Source organism: Hemicordylus capensis, chromosome 2 (assembly GCF_027244095.1).
Source record: "Hemicordylus capensis ecotype Gifberg chromosome 2, rHemCap1.1.pri, whole genome shotgun sequence".
Lineage (NCBI taxonomy): Eukaryota > Metazoa > Chordata > Lepidosauria > Squamata > Cordylidae > Hemicordylus > Hemicordylus capensis.
Window position 1 is genome coordinate 29550147 of NC_069658.1, and position 14403 is coordinate 29564549.

General features: G+C 44.1%; 1 protein-coding gene across 2 annotated transcripts; it reads left to right on the forward strand.

Moving 5' to 3' along the window:
* Positions 1-1117: 1117 nt before the first annotated feature.
* Positions 1118-12706, forward strand: RIMOC1 (RAB7A interacting MON1-CCZ1 complex subunit 1). Of its 2 annotated transcripts, none has more exons than XM_053292776.1 (6): positions 1118-1139; positions 7020-7126; positions 8249-8395; positions 9499-9630; positions 11313-11427; positions 11983-12706. In XM_053292776.1, the coding sequence occupies exons 2-6, from the start codon at positions 7031-7033 to the stop codon at positions 12261-12263; spliced, it is 771 nt and encodes a 256-aa protein (XP_053148751.1). In that variant the 5' UTR covers positions 1118-1139; positions 7020-7030; the 3' UTR covers positions 12264-12706. The 2 variants fall into 2 exon arrangements, with proteins under 2 accessions (XP_053148751.1, XP_053148750.1); XM_053292775.1 differs by lacking the exon at positions 1118-1139 and adding an exon at positions 3415-3656.
* The last annotated feature ends 1697 nt before the right edge of the window (positions 12707-14403 follow it).

Below are 14403 nucleotides of genomic sequence, written 5' to 3' on the forward strand. Positions count from 1 at the left end.
TCTGTCTTCCTGCCTAAACAGCATTTTAAACTAGTCGTTGCATCTCCTTGACTTTCCCTGCCTGGAATTAACCCATTGTTCTGAATAAATTCAGCTAAAATGTAGCAAGGGTTCCTAAAGAACCCAAGCTATTGTATGCATTCCATCATCTTGTGTCCCAGTGTTTCCTCTCATTACCCAGATTTTATAAAGAAATGTGCATTGAAGTTGGTGGTTGCAAATTAGCAACCCAACAGCCAATGACCACAATCCAGCAAAAGTTAATTGTGATTAATGTACATTAATCACAATAAATTAATTAGTTTTAATTAATTAATTAATTGTGATGTGATATGTGGGACTGTGATTCAGTCTCCTGACATTTTTTTACATTTAAAAATAGGTGAGGGGAGTTTGCTAATTTTCATGGGGATTTGTCCACTGTAGGCAATTTAGCTGATTATCTTTGTGCATTTAGCTTCTGGTCTATAATAATGTTTAAAAAACAAACCTGGATGATAACTGCCCTGAGCCATTTTTGGAATTGTGGTATATAAATCAAATAAATAACGCAAATCAATAAATGATTTATTTTGATTGGGGAAACAACAATGTGGGTGAGAGGTTCTTAATTCCTTCCCATATACTATTTCCCCCATTGAAATTGCAAACTGCTAATTGCTGTGCTGAACAAACAATATAATATTCTTAATAGGGGAGGGTATTTAAACAGAAGCAATAGCAAAGGGAAATGATTAAATTTTAAGTGTTAAACCACTGTTTGCTGAGCAAATCAGCAGTCCATGGTGGAGGGTTTTTTTTGGTTAATCCATTCCTTGATCCAGGCCAGCTTTTGAATGGGGCTTTAGTTGCTTGTATTCTGGAGGAGAGGTGGGGCTAACAAACAGCCAGCATCAAGAGAACTGAAGAGTAGTCTGCACTTGTCTCTCGGTACATAATATCTATTTCATTAAACTATTACTATTCCATCCTGATTCACTCCACTGCCTTGTCCTTGCATATTTCCTTTTCCTTAGAGAGAACCCTTTTTCCTTGGATTCTACACCCACTGGTCACTCTGAAGTCAAGAAGGTTATTGCACACACCTATAGGTGTTTGTATATATCTGCACAGTCTCATGTGAGATTCCACAGTCACAGGTGAGATGACATGCATGTTCAGGTGTTTGTATGTGCACAGTCTCATGTGCATGGTTGTGCATGCATTCATTTTAACAGTCAATAGGGAAGCCAGACTAAAAAATACAGAGCATTGACCACATATATTGTGATACATGTTTTGAATGTGTGAATTGGGCAGGAGATCTACTGCATCATGTGTCATTTGGCTCTCATATGTGCTTTTGGCCCTACTGAAATCAATGGGACTTTCATTAGAGGCAATTATTGTATTATTTTCAATATACAATACAATACAGTGGGGACATTCAACTCAGTCCTATGCAAGCTTATTCAGAAGTTTTATTCAGAAGTTCAGAAGTATTCAAAACCCTCTGAGTTTTTTTTATTTTTATTTATTTACATTTATATTCCACTCTTCCTCCACGGAGCCCAGTACATGGTTATGTTTATCCCCACAACAACCCTGTGAAGAAGGTTAGGCTGAGAGAGAAGTGACTGGCCCAGAGTCACCCAGCAAGTATCATGGCTGAATGGGGATTTGAACTCGGATCTCCCTGGTCCTAGTCCAGCACTCTAACCACTACACCATGCTAGCTCTGTTCAATGAGACTTTCTCCTAAATAAGTGTCAAAAACTTGCAGTACCTGTAGCCATGATTAACTTGCTGGATTATGTCCAAAATGTAAAGAAGTAACTATGGGAAGTAAGTTCATGCTACATTTCACACACCATACATCATCCCCAGAATGTTGAAAGTTTTGAAATATGTTTTTTCCAACACTGTGAATACCATTATTGCATCAGCCAGCAAGAAACATTACCCACTTTAGGCAATATTTTGCATGCAGCGGTAACTGGAATTTTGAACTTCTGTTGTTGAATGGAGATAATTTGCCACAGTTATTAAGAGGAAAGGAACCAAGTTAGGTCTGCTATAAGGTAATCATTACACACACTAGCCATATAATATACTTAAATCTTAACTAAACTCTTAAGGTCCGTGACAAAGCTAACTTGATTAGGGTGATGTTGGAAATAATCCAAGGAGAAGAGAGGTATGAATATTCATGAGAATTGTTTCCAGAAACATGCTTGCATTAATCTCCTGGAATGAAGTTTTAAATTAAAAGTTTATTTTCCTGCTGTATTTCAAGGGCTAGAATGAACTACAATATATGCTGAATTTATGTTATCTTCACAAGTCAGTGTGGCAAGTTGTGTCCAAGGCAACTCCCAGCACAATCCTGTGCATATTTCCTCATAAGACATAATACTTGGGAGCATGTTCAGTGGGACTTACTCCCAGGTAAATGCACAATGTCTTTTATTCATTGTATGCCTAACATCTTCTTGAGACATCTTTTTGAGTAATATTTGTTTGTTTGATTGATTGATTGATTGATTGATTGATTGATTTATATACCGCCTTTCCAAAACGGCTCAGGGCGGTTTACAATTAAAACAAACTTGTAAAACAATGAAAGCTAAAACAAATTAAAAACAGTAACACAACAATTAACAATTTAAAAACATTTTAAAACAAAAATTAAACATTGTCCCCAAACCCCAGCTCAAGAAGACATGTAGACTTAGTATGGATGAAAAGGGCCACAACTTTATTAACTATTACACAAGGCATGGCAGGCTGGAACAGCAGGTGATTAATCACCCTTAGAGAACAGTGATGATGATTAATCACCCTTAGAGAACAATATACCAGTCATTTATTTCCAGGTATACACAATTTTCTGCTAAACTCAGTTTATACATATGTATAAAATTTGTGTTAGAAAGAAGCTTATGTTGGTTTTGAAGAAATGTGATTTTGAAGAAATAATTGCTTTCCCATTAATGTATGCTTCTAGAAATGCAGCGGCTCCCTCCAACAAGCCGACCAGTCTTCGAGTTCTACGTACCCACCTGCGTACTCGTTTACTAACTACTTTTGATTTGCGGATAAAACGAACAATTCGCAAGCACCCGTCATGATTAGTAAAACAATCATTTCCACTACTAGGGCTGCTAATTCCTGAAGCGGCTGTCTCTTTAACAGCCGTTTGAGCGACAATCGTGAGCAAGCGATCCTAGACTCAGCGCCGAGCAAAGCTCCGCCGCCTGCACATTTCTGCAGATCAGGGTTCTGCTGGAAGCAGAAGAGCAGAGCAGGACGGGCTTTTGCGAGTCAGTTGGCAACTCTAGTCCACCTCGGCGTGTCTCTCCACACTACAACCCGGTTTCTTGCCAGTCTTCCCACCCCGGTCCTGTGTTCCTTTCTATCCAATGGGGCGCATACCAGGAGACACGCCTTCGCTTAGGCCGTCCCCCTGCTCCCGGAGGCATCGCCTGGCGCTTGACGAGGAGCAAGGGAAGCGCAGTCACGTGAGAGGGCTGGCGGGCGAGATCACGTGACGCGAGTGGTGGCAGCTGAGCCTGGGCTCCAGATGGCTGGGGCGAGCCTTGCCCCTTACCTGCAGCAGCGGCTTGCGGGGCTCGAGGAGCGGCTGCACCGCTTGCTCAAAGACGGGGAACCTGCCGGTAAGAGGAGAGCTTCGTGGGCCAGCCTTGACAGCATTGCCTCGCCTTCGCCTTATGGCTTCTCACCCAAGGCCCCTCTGCCATTCAGAGTTTGGGAACATCTGATTTTATTTAGAGCCAGAATTTCTTTCCCACATAGTTCCAGAGATCAGGCTTGGAATGTGTGAAAGTAGGATATGCAGAGTGCTCAGCGCACGGAGCAGTAGCCCCTGTAGTATATATGTCTTGTCTCTTTAAGATTAGGTTGTGTTTGCTTGGGTGTGGCTTCGCTTTCTGTTTTCTAAGTGCAAGCTGCCCAGAGTTTGTTGCAGTCTTGTCTGGATAAAGGCGGCTTATAAACCTACTTTGTCCCCTGCTCCTTCAGGCCCAAGGTCAGGCCAACAAAGTGACTGGTTGCGAGTATGCCTAACAGCTTACCTAGGGGAGATACTACAGCCACAGCTAGCCTTCATCCATGTCTGCTCCGGGTCCCTCTGGCCTAAGCCTTGTCCTAGAAATCTGCCACTGTTAATGTCCACTGCTGTTGCCGTATTCCAATAATGACTGGAGCTTTAGTTTTTCGGGCCCTCTCCTTCTGATTATTAGGCATCTATGTGGTTTAATGTAATAGGCTTATGCTACACAAATGATTATTTTATAACCAATGATGTAGTTGCAAATTCAGAGCTCTCCATGACAGCCCCCATGGCCGTGCTTGCCAGAGAAGCTGAGAAGTACCAGTGGTCCATTCCTGTGCGTTCCTGCTCCACTACACCCCTGCTTATAACTATTTCTGAAAGAGCTGAGAACATTATGATCCATCTGGATGGACATCCAGAGCATCGGTGGGCAAGTGGGAGGTTTGGGGAGACTCAGGGTCTCTTCAGATATGTTGGTGTCCAAAAATTTTGAAGGAAAAAATGGTAAGGGACTAACCCCCCTGCCTACCAACTACCTGCATATGTCAATGGGAGGGAATGTTTGTGGACTCAGTGTGGTTAACAGAGAGGGAGATGGGTGTAGTTAATGGAATTTGGAGACATGGGGGAGGAGGGAAGAGGGCTGGAACAGAGATAGGAAATGGCTCAGCTTGAAGAATACTCCCTCAAGACGAGTTACAACCAGTGTTCCCCCTAACAGGGATTCCCAGATGTTGTGGACCACGACTTCCATAATCCCCAAGCAAAAGCTGTTGCAGCTGGGGATGCTGGGAATTGTAGTCATCAACATCTGAGAATCCCTTTTAGAAGAAACACTGGTCACAACTGCTTCTACTCCTGAGGGGGAAAGAGCCTAGAACTTTCATCATGTTCAGGCAGAGGCTTCGGTAACACATACACTTTAGGGATGTACTGCAGCACTTTGTTGTACATGTGTATTCAAAAACAAGCTCTGCCCTGAAAGAAGTTGAAAGGCTGCCATAGCATGTGAAGTGTAACCTGTACATTGTGCATTCTTGCTACAATCCACTTGAGTTGTTGCATTGGTCCCATTTTATAGGTGGGTAAAGTCAATGATTATTGATTCATATATTTATGTAATACTCCTATATTACTTTTCCTTTCTCCCTAAACATCTGGTGCTTTTAAAAAAAATCTTTTTTTCCACTTCACCTTCTTGTCTGCTACAAAGTGAAGGAGAATGGAAAGCCTGTCCTAGGCATGCATGCTTTATCTGCTCTAATTTTGATTGTAATAATTAAAATTTAACAAGAGAAAGTTTTATGCCACTTGGCTTAATGTTAAGCTGTCCACAATAAGTAGCATGTTTTAAAGGAAAGAACTGCATCCATTGAACATAAGAACAGCCCTGCTGGATCAGGCCCAAGGACCATCTAGTCCAGCATCCTGTTTCTCACAGTGGCCCACCAGATGCTGCTGGAAGCCACAGGCAGGAGCTGAGGGTGTGCCCTCTCTCCTGCCATTACTCCCCTGCAACTGGTTCTCAGAGCTATCCTGCCTTTTGAGACTGGAGGTGGCCTATAGCCCTCCGACTAGTAGCCGTCAATAGACCTTTCCTCCATGAAGTTATCCAAACCCCTCTTAAAGCCATCCAGGTTGTTGGCTGTCACTACGTCCTATGGCAGAGAGTTCCACAAGTGGATCACGCATTATGTGAAAAAGTACTTCCATTTGTTGGTCCTAGACCTCATGGCAATCAATTTCATGGAGTGACCCATGGTTCTAGTGTTGTGTGAGAGGGAAAAGAATTTCTCTCTCTCCAAATTCTCCAAACCATGCATGATTTTATAGACCTCTATCAGGTCTCCCCACAGTCATCTTTTTTCTAAGCTAAAAAGCCCCAGGTGTTGTAGTCTTGCCTCATAAGAAAGGTGACCTAAGCCCCTGATCATCTTGGTTGCCCTCTTCTGCACCTTTTCCAGTTCTACAATGTCCTTTTTAAGATGTGGTGACCAGAATTGTACGCAGTACTCCAAGTGTGGTCGCACCATAGTTTTGTATAAGGGCATTATAATATTAGCAGTTTTATTTTCAATTCCCTTTCTAATGATCCCTAGCACTGAATTTGCCTTTTTCACAGCTGCCACACATTGAGTCGACACTTTCAACGAGCTGTCCACCATGACCCCTAGATCCCTCTCCTGGTCAGTCACTGACAGCTCAGATCCCATCAGCATATACTTGAATTTGGGGGGTTTTGTCCCAATGTGCATCACTTTACACTTGCTAACATTGAACTGCGTTTGCCATTTTGTCGCTCACTCCCCCAGTTTGGAGAGATCCTTTTGGAGCTGCTCACAATCCGTTTTGGATTTCACTACCTAGAAGAGTTTGGTATCATCTGCGAATTTGGCCACCTCGCTACTTACCCCTGCTTCTAGATCATTTATGAATAAATTAAAAAGCACCGGTCCCAGTACATATCCCTGGGGGACCCCACTTCTTACTTCCCTCCATTGTGAAAACTCTCCATTTATACCTACCCTCTGTTTCCTGTCTTTCAGCCAGTTAGCAATCCACACATGTACCTGTCCCCTTATGCCATGACTGCTAAATTTCCTCAGGAGTCTTTGATGAGGAACTTTGTCAAAAGCTTTTTGGAAATCCCGGTATACTATGTCAACTGGATCACCTTGATCCATACACTCGTTGACACCCTCAAAGAAATCCAAAAGGTTGGTGAGGCAAGATTTACCTTTGCGGAAGCCATGCTGGCTCACTCCCAGCAGGGCCTGTTCTTCTAGGTGCTTTACAATTTTATCCTTGAGGATGCTTTGCTAGATGTACGTTTCAGGCTGTGTATATTACAATGCCACACTGACTAGCATTGAAGGAATGCTGTTGTACTTTGATTTCATTGTTAGTTTTGCTTTGTTTTAATGAGGGATTTAAAAAAAAATATTTGGTCTTCTTTCATCAACAGATGCCTTCTTAATGCAAGCTTCTGCTACGCTGGAAAACTTGAAAGACCTTTTTCAAGAAGCTGGAGAAAACTGCACACTTTCCATCATCTTTCAGCATTATACACAGGTATTGCACCGTAATTCCTAACGTGCTTAAAAGAAAATGGCACATTTCATATATAATGCTCTACCCCAGGGCTGCTCAACTTCCCTCTGTAGATGTTGGCCTAAAATTCCCATAATCCCTGGCTATTGACCACTGTGGCTGGGGCTTATGGGAATTGTAGTTTAAAAACAGCTGGGCTGCCTAAGTTGAGCAGGCCTGCTCTATCCAATCCCAGCACAGCATTCCTCCGGTGGTGTTTGTTGAAGTCTACCTTTTTGTTTCTTTTTAGTTCTTGAGCCTTTTGGGTATAGGGAACCGTCTTTCTTATTACTTTTCTATGTAAGCCACTTTGGAAACTTCTGTTGAAAAGCTGTACATAAGAACAGCTCTGCGCATCAGGCCCAAGGCCTATCTAGTCCAGCATCCTGTTTCACACAGTGGCCCACCAGATGCCTCTAGGAAGTTCACAGGCAAGAGCTGAAGGCATGCCCTCTCTCCTACTGTTACTCACCTGCAACTGGTATTTAGAGGCATCTTGCCTCTGAGGTTGGAGGTGGCCTCCACCCTCAGAGTAGTAGTAGTAGTAACAACAACTGTGAGTTAGCACTATGAGAACAAGCTTTGGCAGCCTTTAACTCACATGCACTGCTCTTTTCTCCCACATACAAAAGGAGTTTTTTGAAAGTTTCCACTCTTGTTTTTGAACCAAGGACAGTTACCTCTGAAGGTGGAACAAACTACAGTTTCCTGGCTGTATTTAGTAAACAAATTGCGGCAGCCAACCACAACTTGATCCCGATGTGTTTTAATAAACCACAGTTTCAGAAGCATGGGGAACTGGTTTGTTCAGAAACAAAAGCCGAAGCTTTCTGTCTCCTCTTGCTCATGAAAGAGGAGAGTAAGAGAAGATAGGTAATTTTATTGATGATTGTATATTTTTGTGTTCATCTTTGTAAGCTACCCTGGGAGAACTCTGATTACCTTGTAGGCAAGGTATAAATGTGGGGAAAAAACCAAAACAAAACAAAGAGAAGCCACGTTTACTTAGTAGAGGCCAGAGCTTATCTCAGCAGGCTGAACTGTCAGTTGGGAAGGAGTGAGCAAATCATAGCGTACAAACTTGTGTTCTCCACCTTTCTGTAGGCAATCTTGGATATCACATATTTTGAAGAAAACCAGCTTGTAGATAAAGAATTTCCAGAAGAGTCCTCTCTACAGAAGGTTGAGGAATTGATTAACGCGCTTTCAGAGCCAGAAATCTTGATTAAAGAAAGTGGCACATCTCAAGAAGTGAGTACTAAGCCTTAGGCAAAACTTGTAATACTCACCCGCACCCCCATGCCTAGTTTTAATGTGTAGCAGCAGCAACAAAAACATGTCCAAAGCCTCTTATTTCAGTGATTTAAGTTTGACATTGTCAAGCCCATAGCCAAAATTTTGAGGGTGGACATGCATCAAAGTACACCATGGATAGAGGGATGAATCAATGCAAAGCAGTCACAGGTAGCTATTTCTAAAATATGTTTTAGAAAATAAAATGTTTTTAAAATAAATTTTTCAGTATTTTAAAAAAGGGTCTAATTAGTTTATCCTAATGCATTTCTAGAACAGGGATTCCCAACTTTTTAAAATAAGTGTACTCCTTCTGTCACAAGCCATCAGCTCAGGTGCTCCGTAGGGAGTATCTGTCCAAGTATATCGATGACCAAGTACTAGAGGTCATCCACAACATTCTTGCAAGGATTTGTTTCTCTTCAGTGGATGTGGCTTGGCAAGGACATTCATTATAAATCAACATACTTTCTCTATCTCTTTTGAATAAAAATCTGCCATATGTTGGTTGAAGTGGGCAGTACTTACAGGTATTGAAGACGATGCTGTGGCCGCTGTTGAAGACCTGGAAGCAGCATTATGCAGTGGTTGCACTACGGGCGTTACTGCAGTTTTCCCGATGTATGAGAATGGGAATAAATATGGTCACACTCATAATGCTACCACTGGTTGCCTCAGTGGCCCCGCTCTTCCAGGTCAGCAGCACAGGTGTCTTCCATACCTGTAAGTACTGTACATTGTTCAGCAGCTGTGGATAAATACAGGCATGAAACGTACTGGCCTGGTTTACACATTCGTCAAAATCTAGGTTTAATGTGGGTTACTGAACTTGGTGTGATGGTGTGAACCCATGCCAAGTTGGATAATGGCCTGAGATGAATCAGAGAATTCCTCCTTGGTGTGGGTTCACACAATCAAGCTAAGGTTTGTAACCCACATTTAGCCTAGATGTGAATGAGACCACTGATTTCTAACTGAAGTTCACACTATCTGCAGGAAGCATGAAAACTGGACTAGGTTTGTCCAATTCAAGGGCTTTAATTATAATGGTCTTGTTTCAGCCCCTTGCTGTCCTTGGTATAGAATTACTGGAATGTCTCTACTGGAGGAGAGGAGCCTTGCTCTACATGTTTTGTCACACAGTTAAAGGAAGGAGAGAGTGGTTGCTGGAGAAGACCGAGTCACTCAAAAAGGTAAAAAAACAACAACCCACCCATGTGTGTTTATGGCAGCCATAATAAAATAATCTGCCGCTATAAGAGCAACTGGAATTTCCTAAAATAACCTCAACATTCCACTTTCCAATAGGCTTTAAGTGGTTTGGAGTCAAAATTATTTGGTAACATGTCTGTCTGGAACTAAACTAGCTGTCATTTGCAAACTCGGAAAATGAGAGTATTTAGGCCCAAATTTACTGTGCCTAACCCTCTGTGGAATAATAGTATTTATTTTAATGTCATAATTACATACCACCTGATATGTGTACCCCAATTCAGTGTACATAATTTAGGAATACAGGAAGCTGCCATATATTGAGTCAGACCATTGGTCTATCTAGCTCAGTATTGTCTACACAGACTGGCAGCAGCTTCTCCAAAGTTTCAGGCAGGAGTCTCTCTCAGCCCTATCTTGGAGATGCCATGGAGGGAACATGGAACCTTCTGATCTCCCCAAAGCGACTCCATCTCCTAAGAGGAATATCTTACAATGCTCACACATCAAGTCTCCCATCAATATGCAACCAGGATGGACCCTGCTTAGCTAAGTGGACAAGTCATGCTTGCTACCACAAGACCAGCTCTCCTCTCCAATTTAAAATAGAACAGATGTAAAAATGGAATAAAAAATGGGATGTAGGGTCAACTGAGTCACTAGAGGCCTGTGCAGTTGTAACCGGTTATCCCATTATGGCTCAGAAACCAAATCCAGCTGGTTTTTTACTCTCACCTCTGTGTGTAACAAGTACTTGACCCAAAAGTTTTTCTAGGACTTGAACTGAATTCCCACCCTATAGTGCTAGAAAAACTACATTCTCAGTGCTTCTTAAGCCCTATTTGCACTTCATGTTGAACGTGTGTACAGTAGCACATTTGCTATCTGTATCTGAAGGGGCCTGCACCCACGTTTGCTTTTGAAATTGACACATATATAGTCATTCACGCCCAAACAAGGACATGTTTTGAGACACTTTTACACAGGATTTAAAAAAATGTCCGAATAGGGTTCTTGTGTCTGACACACCACCATAGCTGCAAGCCAGAAAGAGGAGTAGGGAGAAAGATGATTGTGGGAGAGTTGTTGTGGAAGGAATTGGATACTCTTGTACTTCCAGTGACAAACAACTGAGATCTTGGCTTAGGGTGCGAGCCCTGTTCAGATATGACATTGTACTAGTGCATAAAACTGTACACTCATACATGATTTTTGTATAAATGACTGTACCTGTGTGTTAAAAAGAGAACCTGGGTACAGGTCCCTCAAAACAGGTCTCTCAAAAAATATTCAGACAATTATGTTGACCATCTGTACAGAGAGTGTATAGTATACACAGGTACAGTTATTTTCTCACTATGTTGAACGCAGATACAGCAGTATACTTCCTGCCTGTAGCATGCATTTGAGGGGCCTGTCCAGTTAAAAATGAACACAGGTACACACATTCACTCAAATGTATGAGTGTACAGACATCTATATGCTTGTACAATATAATGTCTGAATAGGGCAAAAGGCATAGTATAGATAGGAAGTGCACAGCTTGTGTTCACTGTGCACTCATATAAGTGTGGAACATAATGTCTCAGTGGAGCTGAGCTCCAAAGTCTCTCTGGAGGACTTGCATCAAATGTAATAGTCAATTCTCTCTCTTCTCATGCAGTTTCTTAATGAAGGAATCCAATACTTGGTGAAGATGCTTGGTTTAAGAAGTCCTGTTAACCCGAATGAAGAGACCTTGTTTCAGGATGCAGACACAGCTAGACTGCTCCATGATGGTAAATATTTTTGCAGGGGTGGGATTCCCCCTATCCTCCCCCCCCCCACAAAGTTTGGACCTTCTGTATGCACAGCAGCCCTTTCCTTCTCTTCCTGCTTCAAAGCACCAGCTGCTGCCCTCTCCAGCTCTTTTTGAGCCCCAAACTTCCCCTCCACCCTGATCCTTGAAGGTTCTAATTTAGGTTCTAAATATTGTGCAAAGAAGGTGCCATCTAATTCTAGCTCAGTAGTAGAGCATTTGCTTTGCATGCAATCCCTGGCATCTGACTCCAGGGACAGCTGGGAAAGATTCCTGCCTGAAATCCTGGGGAGGCTCTTCCAGTCCAGACAATACTGAGCTAAATTGGCAGCTTCCTATGTAACAAATAGTGCAATGCAAATATACATAAGTTGAATAAGGGGCTGCAGATGTGGCTATCTTACTTCATTTTGGCTGGATCATGGCCCTGGCATAGATATAGTCTTCTTGGCTATATCTGTGCAAGGATGTACGTCTGATTCTCTGAATGTTTGCTCAATGTTCACCATCTTCCCCCCCCCCACCCCTTTGGCAGGCGTTTTTAGTGATACCCATCTACTGGCGATGATGTATGCAGGAGAAATGTGTTATTGGGGACTGAATTACTTTGGAGAAGAAAAAGAAAAGCAATCGAGGTCAAGCAGAGATTCGCAATCGAATAGCAAACCACCCTGCAGCTCACACGGTGAAGTTCTGGACTTCCGAGACATAGGAAAGAGGATGTTGCTGAAATACGTGGCCATGTGTGAAGGACCTTTAAGAGGACATGAGTGGAATACAAAAAACGCAAAGCTCATATTGGGCTATTTTAAGTAAACCAGGTTGACTTATTATTTAGCTGGGTGGTGTTGTAGGTTCCCAAGAAAATAATAATAAGCTGAAAGAAGGCTTATACCTCAGTATTTCTGTGACTATGTAATTTTTTAAAAAAACAAAAACCCAACATTTCAGAGCATCTCCCAGTTTAAGAACACACATCATTGAACTGATGTACAAATTAGAGTGCTTCTCTTGAAACCAACAAGGCTACTCAACCACTGGCTTTTTCCTGATGAATTATCGCTTCCTCTGATAGCCTCCAGTGTGGGGCCTTAGGCATGCTTACACTTTGGGGGATTTTCCCATTTGGGGAAAAGGAAAGAATAGGGCACAGGGTGGTGGGAGTTCTAGCCATTTGCAGTTTGGTGCTGAGCTCATGCAGCTGTTTTACTAGTTGATGAAAGCTCCTCAAATAAGATTATTAAAAAATGAGACTAACATTTCACTGGCAGAGAGTGTCTTTCTTTGCACAAAGGAAGTGGGTCATTTTTTCTGTCTCCACACTCCCCACACACATGCACGTACAGCTGCCTGTTCCTCCCAGCAATGTGTCCCTGAGGGTCCCCCAACCCTCAGGACATATTTGCAGGAGGCACAGAGGGCTGTAATGAAGGGCTGCACAAATTTGGCCCTTTTGCAGATGTTGCATTACAGCTCCCATAATCCCTGACTACTGTAGCTGGGTGATGGGAATTTTAGTCCAAAAGTAGCTGGAGGGCTGAAGTACAGTCCTGCTGTAGAGGAGCAGGGGAGATTAGCTACAATCGACTCTCCCTCCCCTTGCACAATGGAAATGGAAATAGAGCCCCTGGTGGCGCAGTAGTAAAACTGCCACCCTATTTTCAGGAGGCACAGAAGGCTGCAGTCCACCCAAAAAACTTGGCCAGTCCATCAAGACCAGGCATTGGTCCCCAGTTGTTGTACAACTCTCATCATCCCCAGCCACAATGGCCAAACGTCATTATATTGAGCTGGATACACCAGTGGTCCAACTCAGTATAAGGGAGCTTTAGATGTCTGCAAATATTGTATACTAGCTGACCCGTGCAGCCGCCGCCGCCCTGCGGGGGCCGAGTGCGGCCACCGCCGCCTCGCCTCGGCCAGTCCCACCGCCTTGCTTCCGCGGCTCGGCCCGGCCAGGCCAGGCTACCTCTCTCTCTCCTCCCACCCCCCCGTCTCCGGCGGGGCAGAGTGCAGCCGCCGCCGCCAGCGGGCCTGGCCGGCCCCAGAGTGCCGCCATCAGGCCCGCTGCCTCGTCTCCGCGGCCGGGCCCGGCCCCGCCGCCTCACCCCGCCTCGCTGGGGCCACCGCTCGCTGGGCCCCGCCACCACGGCCTGGCCCGCCGCCATCGCGCTGGGCCCGCCGCCTCGCCCCGCCTCACGGCCGGGGCCGCTGCCACCTTGCTGGGCCCACCGCCTCGCTGGGCCCCGCCGCCGCGGCCCTGGGCCCGCCGCCTTGCCTCCGCAGCTGCCCAGCAAGCGAATTCTCCTGGGTGTGCTGCCAGCCAATCAGGCGCCCCCTGCAGCCCAGCCAATCAGCTGGGCTGCCGGGACGCATTTCTCCTGGGCACACCCAGGAGAATTATATATAGAGATATCTATGGAAGCAGGAATGCCAGGAGTTCTTTGGGGAAAATGAGGATTTATGGACGTGTCCTGAACATGAAGATGTGTCTGCACATAAAGGATCTCAAAGTTGGTCTGAATGACCTGTTTTCCCTTGTATGTCTGCTGCTCAGTTTCAATGTGACACTAGCTGGCTATGCTGATGGTGCATACAGGAGTAGAGGCTTATTGATGTATATTTGAGGGAAGTTAAGTTTGCCATCCTATATTGCCAGGGTTCACAGTAGGCAACCCTGGGCTGGCACTCCAGCTGCTGTTGAAGAACTCACATCATCCCCAGCCAAAATAAATTGTGATTGGAGATAGTGGCAATGGAGATGGTGGTGGAGAAGGTGACCCTTTAACAGGGATTCCCAGATGTTCTTGATTACAACTCCCATAATCCCCAAGCAAAAGCCATTGTAGCTGGAGATTCTGGGAGTTGTAGTTGGCAACATCTGGGAATCCCCGTTAGAGGGAACACTGGATGTGGGAACTGTAGTCCAACCACAACTGGGGATGCAGGGTTAAGA